Raw genomic sequence first — 11,214 nt, 5'->3', positions numbered from 1 at the left:
ATTCCATGGGACCCCTTGGTGTCACAAAGTCCCTTGGATCCTTGGGCCCTGCAGTGTCACAATGTCACCGTGGTCCCCAAGGCCCTGCAGTGTCACAGTGGATCCTTGGTTCCATGAGGCCTGGCAGGGCAGCAATGCTCTCCTTGGTCCCACAGTGTCACAGTGGCCTCTTGGTCCCCAGGGACACTGTCAGTCTGTGGTGGTGGCGGCACAACTTTCCCTGGGAGTGTTTTGTGCTAACGGGCAGAGCCACGGGAGCCCAGCACACACACACACACACGGAGCAGCTCGGCAGTGAGGACACGGGAGGGCCCAGGCATGGAGCTCCAACGAGGGTTTATCGGGGTCTGACGCTCCAGGGCTCTGGGGGTTAAAGACAAAGACAAAGGAGGGTTTAGGGTGTAAATACGGGAAAAGAGGGGCTGGAGGAGAGCGTCAGGGATCTCAGGGTTTAGGGGTGGTACACAGGGAAGGGACTAATAGGGAATGGCAGGGTGGACAGGCAGGGACATAAACCAATGGGAAAACAAGGAAGGGAGAACTTGCTAGAACATGAACATATCAGGGTAAAAGGGGTAGGAAAGGCCAACGGGCCAGTGGGGACAGAACTGGGACAAATTAACACAGTGCTGCAGAGCTCCATGGGGGAAGCTTCTGTCCTCACCCTGAGCTGTGAGGAATGCCCAGAGCCTAAGGTACATTTCTCCAGGGGATCGCTTTTGCCCTCTCCCCAGTAAGCTCACAGGCCTCCACAAACACACACTGGAGATGTCTGGGGCCATTCATCATTTCTCTGCTCTCAGCACCAAGGGAATGGACTCTGGCACAGCTCTGAGTTCAGGCCCATGGCAACCACCCCTGGCCATGGGGCTCCATGGAGCTGCTCTCAGGAAACCCCCCAAGGGTTGGGGAGTGCCCCAAAACTGCCTCAGGAATGTGAGACACCCCAGCAGCTCCTCATGAATGTAGACTATTCAAACACTCACTCAGTAATGGGCTCCCCCTATCTTAATCATCCCCAAAATTTGTCTGTCTCATTCCAGACCCCACCCCACCTCCCAAATGCCAACCTCTACCCATGCGACCCCTCCTGCACATCAAGATCCCTTCCCAAGCTGTACTTCCCCGATTTCACACCTCCCAATCCCCATCCCACCCATCCCGCCCCACCCAATTCTCATCTCACCCTCCTGATTTGCATCCCGCATTGCCCAATCCCTTTCCAACCCAATTTCACCCTCAGAGGCGGTGGAATCGAGTAATTTTGGGGAGCGATTCAGCAGTTTTTAGTGGCACTGAGTGAACTTGAGCAGACAGATCAGCCCCTCTCATCTTTTGGAGTGCCAAGAAACAAAGACAACTAAAACAAATAGCCCCCGAACTCCCCCATATCCTCACAGATATCTCTTGAAATGCAAGATTCCCCAAAACACAAGTAAAATCTGAGGCTTTAGATGCTTTTGATGAATTTGTTGATTTTAACCCCAATTGTCTGTGTTTTGAAGGGAGGAAGATAAAAGATGACGGGAGCAAAAATAAAAGGAACAGCAGCCACCTCCCTCTGTGTATCACAGGGAATGTGGGTCACCAGGGCTCTGAGCAGGGTGGGTCCTCTGATGGGGATGGAGCTGGAGCAGCGCACGAAGCTCTTCCTGCAGGCGGGGTTCTCGCAGGGCTTCCCTTACCGGTGCCTGCGCTGGTGCCGGGTAAAGAATGAGCGGTCTGAGAAGCTCTTCCCACACCGGGGACACTTGTAGGGCCTCTCCCCGGTGTGGATCCTCTGGTGGACAGTCAGGTCGGACCTGTGGCTGAAGCTGTTCCCACATTCCAATAATTCATAGGGCCGTTCCCCACTGTGGATCCTCTGGTGGCAGATCAGGTTGAAACTCTTCCTGAAGCTCTTCCCACACTCTGAGCACTCGTAGGGCCTCTCCCTGTCATGAGGCTGCTCCTGGACCACCAGCTCTGATCCCTGGCTGAAGCTCTGCCCACCTCCCCGGCACAGGGTGGGCCTTTCCTCCTCAGGTCCTCGTGATCTGCGGGTGCAGCCCCTCCTCCTGTGGGATCTCTGGGGCTTTTCCTCCCCCTTCGATTCCTCAGCCATGGAGCCACTCAAAACAGCCTCTTCCACGATGTTCTGCTGGGGGTATTTGTCCTCCCTGCTCTCCATCATCAGCTCCTGCTCTGGGGTAGGAAGGACAAGGAGAGGATGGGATTTGCCTCCATGCCACAGGGAAGGGCAAGGAGATCCCCCCAGTGCGTCCCCGGCAGGAGGGCACCGGCAGCGGGGCTGTCCTGCAGCCGGGGCCGTGCTGGGCTGGGAGATGGAGCAGGAGAGAGGGGGAAAGGGGCACTGACTTCCTCCTCACCTGCCTCGGTGTCCCAGGGCATTTTCCTCACAGCCTTCTCCTCCATCCAGCGAAAGTTTAGGAGTGGGAAATCCTGGTGTGGGGAAAAAACAAGGTGTGAACACCTTGGGGTGGGGATTCCTCCTGCCCAAAACCATTTCCAGAAGTCTCCAGGTGTCCATAAAAACATCCAAAATCATTAGTGAATAAAAAAAAAAAGCCACCAGGAGTGTCCCATTTCCAGTCTCATGCCTCTGGGGTTCTGGTGTCCCCCGTCTCAGGGCTACGGGGGATCCTCGAGGGTCCTGGGGATCCCCCTTCTCCAGGGTCCTGCTTAGGGATGCTGGGGGGTTTTGCAGTACAAGGGTCCCCCTCTCCAGCCTCCCCCCAGTCCAGGCACTTGGGGGTCACCCCCTCCCCATCACCCTGTCCTGGTTTAGGGCAAGTTTGGGAGAAAATCCCCAAAGGGGGTTTTTTAGAAAGCAGATTCAAGCGGCCTCTCCCCCAACCAGTTTGGGAAAAGATTTCCTAGGAGAAAAAAAACCCAAACAACTGTTTATTTAACAGGCAAAGCATTCACCAGCACAAAACATGAACAATATTAAACAATAAAACCTGTTGTTGCTCCAAAAGAGATGACAAACTCAGAAAGTCCCTCCGTGGGCTGTAGCTCGGCTCACTCAGGCTCTGATCAGTCCCTCCATGGCCCAGGCCCAGCCCGGTGGGCCACAGGTGTGAGCTGCCGGTGCTCTTCTGGTGTTCAGTCCAGAGCAGGTTTAAACAGCTCCAAAGAAAAAGAAAAACCACAACCCAGGGAACTTCTCTGCCTCAGCGAGCTAAAAACTAACTAAAAGCAAAGGAGAGCTCTGTCCCGCTGTCTGTTGGCAGACAACTGATACCTCAGGTTTAAGTTTTTCTGTTCTGTTTCAGTGTGCAGCTTCTAGTTTTAGATTAAGTGTTCCTGGGATCTTTTCACAGGGTGGTGAAGACAAAACAATCCTGTTCTAGCTGGAGAGTCAAGGACAATATCTTCAAACTTCAGGCCCAAAGCACAAACAACAGGAAAAGCATAGGGCAGGCAAGCAAGGAGGATGAAAGTTCATAATTTGAAGCTATTAATTGGGCTGTTAAATCCTGTATGCAAATGCACTAACACTTATAAAAATGTGAGATCTCATGACCAAGCCCTCTTTTGCTTCCATCTCGGAGCCATCCGGGCAGAGCCCGACCCTGGCTCAGGTACTGCCGGGGTGTGGCCTTTGAAGGCACTTCAATAAATATCCACTTTATTCCTCTTGGCTCCGTCTGGCCTCTGTCCCAGCTCCTTAAGGCATCTCGGCAGCCCAGGAGCCGGAATGTGGAGGGGTGAGTGCAGCTCCTGAAAACAAACTGCGCGCTTCTTCCTCCCCCTCTTCGCTCTCAGAACCAGCCCTGAAGGTGCAGAACTCATTTCGGGGCCAAACGGACCAATGGGGGTACGAGCATCGTGAGGTCACCCCAGGACAGGCCCTGCCAGGCTCAGGGGTCCCGTCCCCGCCTCATCTCCGGCTGCCGGGGGTCCCCCAGCTCCGGTATCGCCCCTTCCCCTCTGCCGCCCCGGGGGTCCCACGTTCCGCAGCCCCGGCTCTCACGGGGATCCCCAAAACCAATGTCCCGCCCTGTCAGCACCGGGCCAGCCCCGCGTGGTCCCCCGGGACCCTCCGAGGGGCGATCACAGCTCCTCTCCCCCCGAAAAAGCTCCTCTTGGGGAGCCCGGAGGGATCCGGGGCTCGGCATCTGCCGGCTCCGAGCGCTCTCCAGAAAAATCCTCCCGGAGACCCCTCGATAGAGCCGGGGCGAGCTCGGCCTCCCCCTGCCCTGCGGCTCGGGGCTGGGGCGATGCTGGCGGGGCAGGGGGTGCTGCAGCCCCGGCGTGCGGGCGGTGCGAGCGGCGGGATTCTCCCGCTCCTGCTCCCGCCGCTCCTCCTGTCCCTCCTCCTCCTCCCGCAGCCCCTCCGCTCCAGCCCGGAGCTCCCTTTCCCAGCCTCTGCCCGCGGCCCCGCAGCCCCGGCTGTGGGTGGCGGAGCCCCCGGCCGGCCCCGGGGCGGGCAGGGGGCTCGGGGACCCCCCCGGGGCGGGTCCGTCCCCCCGGCCCGAGCCCCGAACTCCGCTCCGGGGCCGCGGGGCGCTGCGGGGCCGCCCGGCAACTGGTGACTCATCGGCGGGAAGAGCTCTGGTTGGCTGGAAATTGTTCAGCGCCTTCTCTGATTGGCTGGAACTGTGAGAGGCGCTGCGCCCGGCGGGTGTCCCGGGGAGCTGCGGAGGCCGGGCCGGAGCCTTCTCCTATTTCTTTCTGTCCCTCTGAGACCTTTTCCGATTTCTTTCTCTCTCTCTGAGATCCCTTTACTATTTCTTTCTCTCCCTTTCTCCTTCCCATTTCTTGTTCCGTTCAATCCCTGTTCAGTCAAATCCGCAGGTTGCGCTCCCAGGGTCTCATTTGCGCCTTCGCTGGGGCAGAGTCGTCTCTCCCTCCCGGGATCGGAACCCGCGGGCAGGCTCCGTTCCCACCCCAATCGTTCCGGGATTCTGTCAGGGACTCGCTTCCCTTTCCTCCCTCCATCTACAGGGAATGTGCTGGGAAATGTCCAGCAAAGCCACCTTTGCTGCGTGCTGCAGGAGCCCACGGAGCTGCTGCACCTTGTCCCCTGCCCTGCACAGCTCCTTGGGAGGCACGGCAGGAGCAGCACCCTGGGAGCCTCGGGAATGCCCCTCTGGGATCCATGGCACACACTGCCAGGGGCTGGGATTCCAGTTCCCAGCCAGGAAAAGATGTTCCTGACCTTGAAGGCAAAGCTCTTATGGAAGAGCCAAAAGCCAAGTGCAGCAGGATCCTACAGTGACATTTCACTGCCAGCCTTCATAACTTCACCCATGGTTGTTGTAGCTCATGGATTGGGAATGAAATCAGGGCAGGGCCTTTGGTGGGAGCTGCCCCAGCTCAAGGGAAACACTGAGAGAGAAACAGAGCAGGCAAAGAGAGGCAAGAGAGAGAGGAGGACACAAACACAATCAGCTGAGAAGGTGGCACTGTGAAAACAGAACTGCAGTGGACTAAAAATTAATGTGATAGAAAGAAATAATTTTGTAATTTCCTATAAAAACACATTTTCCTCCCTTTCTCACCAACCTTGTCCTGGTGTCATTCAGCAGGGCTGTCAGAAAGTTCATCATTCTGAGTGGATGTTCCAGGCTGCAGCCACAAGGAAACAGGGAATGGGGATTTTCCTGCTCCTGGGGAGTGAAACACTGATGAAAAATTAAACCCTACAATTTTAATAAAGATTTGTAGGGAATGGGTATATTTATTTATAGCGCTGTGGACGCATGTCCATTAAAGGGCAGTAAGTCCTGACATACGTCCACAGGGCTATAAATAAACATACCCATTCCCTACAAATCTTTATTAAAATTGTAGGGTTTGATTTTCATCCGTGTTTCATTATGGTGAGTCAGGCAGGAGATTTTCTGTCCTCGCAGGGGCAGGGGGTAGAACAGACCTCCTTGGCACACCCGGGGAATTTCCCTGGAGGGGCTCCGCTCTGCCTCGCTTGCCACCTGCGGAGACAGCCAAGGAGCGCTGGTGTGCGATAAAGGGCCGGACTGAGAGGGCCCTGGGGTGCCAGAGCAGCACTGCTGGGCAGTCCCTCAGAGCCGGCAGGGCCCGGCCTCGCTCCTGGGCCTGAGTGCCCGCGGGGAAGGGAAACAAGCGGAGAAACGGGGCTGAGGACGTTCACTGTGTTTAAAGGCGGTGATTTGTGTGCATTTGAACAGTGGCTAGACGAACTGGGCGGGTTCCTCTGCCCCAGTGGTTCGGACTTGGATTCCTGGAATTTTACTCTGTGCTGTTATGCTGTGTTATGTTGAGAAAAGGGGACACTTTAAGAGATACCACCAGTGAGTTTCCCAGTGAGTTTGTGTGATTCTTCCCCCACATTATAGTATTTTAATTCTCGAGATTATATAGTTGCATTTATAGAGATTTTAAGGTATTTTTTGCAACAAGTGTAGCATTTTATGCAGAAGAGCTACACTATAATGATTTAACTGTAGTAAAACAAATCAAAGGAATTCCAAGAATTCCTCCCTCACAACAACTTAAGTCCAGACTGTCCCTGAATTTGAGATAAGGACAGGGTTCTGTGTTTGTGAGCATATCAGTTTTTGCTGTAACAGGCACAGCCTTTTGCAGGGCAACGAAATAAGTGTCAGTAGAAACAATGCTTTAATTAGATTGTGCGAGAAGAGAATTAGAAAAGACTGAGATTTTGTAAAAGAGGGGTTAAATAAAGGAAAAATGCCAAAGTGATAAACGGAATAGCCCGCAGGCAATTCCCGGGAGTTTTTGGTGCATTAAGAGGCTGGCACCTTGTATGAGTACTATTACAATGCAGAGTTTGTGAGAAGGGCTAGTATTGCTGTTCCATGCCCCAAGTGTAAATTGAAGGCTCCTAATCAAGCCAATTCAGAACCTGAGATCTTAAAGCTTATGTGTAAATGATCCCATCTCATACCTGCGACCTGGAAAGTCTGTGTGTGAGAAAAACTGAAAAAAGACCATGAGGCTTGGGTAGAAAAAAAATAGTATAAGCAATAAAAACTAACCAAAGCAAAGAGGTTCCCAGAAAGCCTCCAATAAGGGCAGCTCAGAAAACTAAAGGATTTATAACACCTTATTGCAACCAATGCTGTTTTAAGACAGGAAAGCAAATAAGGTGAGGTCTTGTATGGTAATAAGTTTTTTAACCTCCAAGAATCATCCAAAATGTCAGAGTAAAAAAAAAACAGAGCAAAGAGAAAGCAAATCAAATGTGTTGCTCAGCATACCGTGAAAAACGCCAATCACATGGCTGTTAATTTTTTAATAATAATAACATGGTTATTAAAATAGTAATACAATTAGAGTAATAAAAATTTAGAGCTAGGACAATTACAAGACAATAAAAACCAAAGACTCAAGGATGTCCAGATGCTCTCGGGCATTTAAGCCACAACAAGCATACCTTGTGAACAAAGGAATCACCCCTAAAACTACACTATTGCATATTCATATATCCTTCATGGTTATGCATACATTCTATTCTAAACAACAAACTCTGTCTGTTGTACGTCAGCTGTTTCCTTTAATCCCCATGGCGTCTTCGAGTCTGAGCAAGACCTGAAGAAATTAGCTTCTTCTGACAAGAAAACCATAAATTCCTCTTCCCTGGAAGATTTAGGTGTTCTGTGATGGTTATGTCAAAGCGAGTATGTCATTCCTTAAAAGCAAACCCATATATACAGTTTTTATTTTAACTACTAAACCTTCATTTTAAATACAAAACTACATTTACCATACTATTAAAATGTTAATACAGCACTACTAATCAAACGAACATATGTGCATTTTTCACCTTGGGCGTCTGGTGAAGTATCCCCGGAAAGTGCCCATCTCTGCAGGGAGACACGTTTTTTCAATTGTAAATTAGGTCTTTCTTTCTCTGTCATCTGTGGTTTCCCGTCTTTCCCGGCTGGGTCTTCAGGTCCTTTAAAACTTAAAGAATCTTTTTCTACAAGCACAACTGACTTCATGTATGTTTTATATAAGCACGAATTATTCCATAACATATATTACAATGGGGCTGCAGAGATCCCCCTGCAGGTCCGTGGGGATGCAGAGATCCCCCTGCAGGTCCGTGGGGATGCAGAGATCCCCCTGCAGCCCCTGCAGGAGCCAGGCTGGAGCTCGGGGATGCCTGAGAGGAGGCTGTGACCCCGTGGGCAGAGGGGCCCCGCTGGAGCAGCCTGGCCTGGCAGGACCGAGCCCGTGGCACAGTGACCCACGCTGCAGCACTTGGAGGGGGCTGTGCCCCAGGGGATGGACTCGGCTCGGAGAAGTTCCTGGAGAAGTCTCGGCTGGGAGAGAGCGCAGGGTGCAGCAGGGAACGACTCCTGTCCCTGAGCAGAGGGAGAAGCCGCGGGGGATGAGCTGAGCACGGCCCCATTCCCTGTCTCCTGCCCTGCCGGGGGAGGAGGTGCAGCTGGGAGCAGGGAGGCGTGGGGAAAGCTGCATTTAAGGCTCTGCACTGACTTCTCCTTATCCAGCTCTGAGTCTTGGGAGTTTTCTGCCAGAAATCTCTCCCCTCCCCCGCTCACCCACAGCGCTTTGGGCAGGTTTCCCTTTTTGGGGGAAATCAAAGTGAAGCACCGATGCACTAATGAGGGGCAGGAGAAGGGAGGCTCCCGGGCTTCCCGCAGAGCCGGAGGCACGGAAGGCGCAGGGCCGGGAAAGCCGTGGCGGGAGGTGCGGAGAAGTTTGTTTGTGTGGGCAGCTCAATCCCGCCTCGGGCCCGGGCCCGTCCCGGGGCTGTTGCTCATCTCCGGCTTTGCCCTCACGCAGCGCGGGGGGCCCTGAGAGCGCGGGGCGAGTCTGGGCCGTGCGCAGAGCCCGCCCCCAGCTCGCTGCCATTGGCCGCTGGTGCCGTCAGTCGTGGTTGCGGCGCGCTGATTGGTGGGAGCGGGGCGCAGCACGGCCCCGGCGGCGGGCTGAGGGCGGCCGTGGGCGGGCAGCGGCGCCATTGGCGCCGGGAGCGTCTGTGCGGGCCCGGGAGCGGCGGCAGCGGCCGGAGCGCGGTGAGGCGGCGTCGGCGGAGCTCGGAGGCGGCCCCGGCGCAGGTGGGAGCCGCGCTGGGTTCTGCGGGGGCTCGGGGCTGGCTGCGGGCGGAGGGGGCGGCAGGGGGCTGCGGCGGGTCGGTGGTGCCGTGTCCGGCCCGTGCTGGCCCCGGGCTGAGGGCGCGGCGGGAGCGGCTGCCCGCGGTCTCCTTCCCGCCGGGGCCTGGGCAGGAGCCGCTGCCGGAGCAGCGCTGGCTCGGCCCGGCTGCTGTGGGTAGGACAGAGGGGGCTGCCCCGCGGCCGGGAGCGTGCGGGGAAATTCCCGTCGCCGGAGGTTTCTGTGGCCGGAGGAGAGCGAGGAGTCCTGTAAAAGTGACTTTATTGCCGAGCACGGGGAGAGGCCGTGGGGCATTTGCCGTGCGCTCTCTGCCATGGTTGTAGTCCGCAGCCTCCTTTTTATCCTCATTTTCCCGGCCGCATCTCCCTCTGCCTTTGCCCACGGGCTGAGGTCCTTGGAAGGTTCAGACTTCCCGATGCGCCTGCTGCCTGTCCTCGTTAATATGCACCCTCCTTTTGTATACCAGCCGATATTCATGGCTCTGTTAAGCCTTTGTTCTCCTGGAAGTTCGGGAATTTTGCGGGACTTTGAGAAATTGTGTGTCTCAATTTGTGAAATTTATTGGAACTGATGGTTTCCCTCGTTACTTCCTTATCTACAGGTCCCTGGCCCTATCTACAGGCAGATTCACTCCTCAACTCTGTTTTGTTCTTCCCGGGTCCTCTTTGGTTTTGGGATTATTCTCGGTGCCCTCATTCCCTGTCCTTTTGTAGCCGTTTGTGGATCCGGAGGCCTGGCTGCCACCTGCATCCCCTGGCTCAGCTGCTGGATGAGCTGCACTGCCAAGGTGTGGAGCATGGTAAAAAGATGAGAGTTGCTGCAGCACAGAAGAGGAGATGCAGCATTTGTTTACCCCCTGGTGTGCCGGGGAGCCACAAAAGCGTGTCCCATTCCCATCCTTTCCATGTTTGGATCAATACATAAACTGTTCACCTATTTCCTTTTTTATCTTTCTCAGGACTTTACCTTTGTCGTCTCTTTGCCAACAGCAGTTTGAATCATTTAGTTCTCCACAAACTCCTCCTTTTTCTGCTCACAGATAATCTCATCCCATCCCCTGGTGAAATGTGTTCCTCATTTCAGCAACTTGATCAGCAGGAAGGTCAGGAGCTGGAGCTGTCTGGTTGGTTCTTATTCCGAGGACAGCTTGTAATCTAATGATGCTATTGAAATGATAAATGGGTTCTCTGCCTCCTGGTATGAATTGGTTTGGGTTCCCAGGGGCTGGTCCATGGTGTTGTACAATTTTTTCTGGTGGCCCTTCATCTTTTTCCCATTTCTGGGTGCTCCCTGCAGCCGGGGCTGCATCAATTGACCGCATTTTTTTAAATTACATAATCAAATACTTGAATTCCAACTAATTTCCCTGAACTTGTTCTAGCAAAAGCCCCAGTGCTCTGATACACCCTGTACAGCACAGACAGTGGCAGCAGATGTTGGAGTGGGCAGGGGGATGATCCCCCCCTTATTTTAGTGAAATTTTCACAACATTCTCCATTTGCTGTTTCCCTTTGCAGCCTCAGCCATTTCTGTTTCAGAGTCAGATCCTCACCATGGGCTCTGCCTTCAGCCGTGCAGATTCCATCTGTGCAAGCAGGCAGAGCTTGGGGTGAGGGGCAGAGGGAATCAGCCAATTCCTGCCCCAGGCAAGAAGAGCCAGGTACATTGTCCCCACTCTGCCCCAGCAGTGCTGATTTGCATTTCTAAAGCTCCTCCTGGGTGCCTGGAATGCAGCTTCTCTTCCAGAGCAGCTTCAGCAGCCTCACCTGTGCTCCCCCCCAACCTGCTGCTTTTTCTTTTTTTTTTTTCTTTCAAATCTTCTATTTATTTTCTTTTCCTTCAAATCTTCTATTTATGAGTTAAAGGGTCACCTTTAAATCTCTTCTAGCTTCACAAAATGTTGCCTAAAGGTGAACGTCGAAAAACCCAGACCAAAATTTTTCTATCTCTAAGAGACACACACAAACATACACAAAAAATTTCCAAGTCAATGAAATTTTTTCTACTTCTCCTCTAAGTAAAAACTCATTCTCTCATCCCTTGCCCAAACCTAACTGGCAATATAGAAGTAGGAGTAATTTAAAAATAGTCTAATGCTCTAAACTTAGCACTGAAACTGCA

General features: G+C 53.5%; 2 protein-coding genes across 2 annotated transcripts in view; one reads left to right on the top strand and one right to left on the bottom strand.

Annotated features, from left to right (window-relative positions):
* Positions 1-11,214, bottom strand: part of LOC101233579 (uncharacterized) — a 376,722-nt gene that overhangs the window by 241,213 nt on the left and 124,295 nt on the right. The gene's annotated exons all lie outside the window — the stretch shown is intronic.
* LOC140681504 (uncharacterized) overlaps positions 3,525-11,214 on the top strand; it is a 46,840-nt gene continuing 39,150 nt past the window's right edge. The window contains exon 1 of the mRNA XM_072921379.1: positions 3,525-3,587. Coding sequence (XP_072777480.1) covers positions 3,525-3,587 — 63 coding nt within the window. The remainder of the gene's footprint in view (positions 3,588-11,214) is intronic.

Source organism: Taeniopygia guttata, chromosome 36, assembly GCF_048771995.1.
Source record: "Taeniopygia guttata chromosome 36, bTaeGut7.mat, whole genome shotgun sequence".
In the NCBI taxonomy this organism is placed as follows: domain Eukaryota; kingdom Metazoa; phylum Chordata; class Aves; order Passeriformes; family Estrildidae; genus Taeniopygia; species Taeniopygia guttata.
Note: the sequence above shows the minus strand (reverse complement) of the source record. Positions and strands in the feature narration are given on the sequence as shown.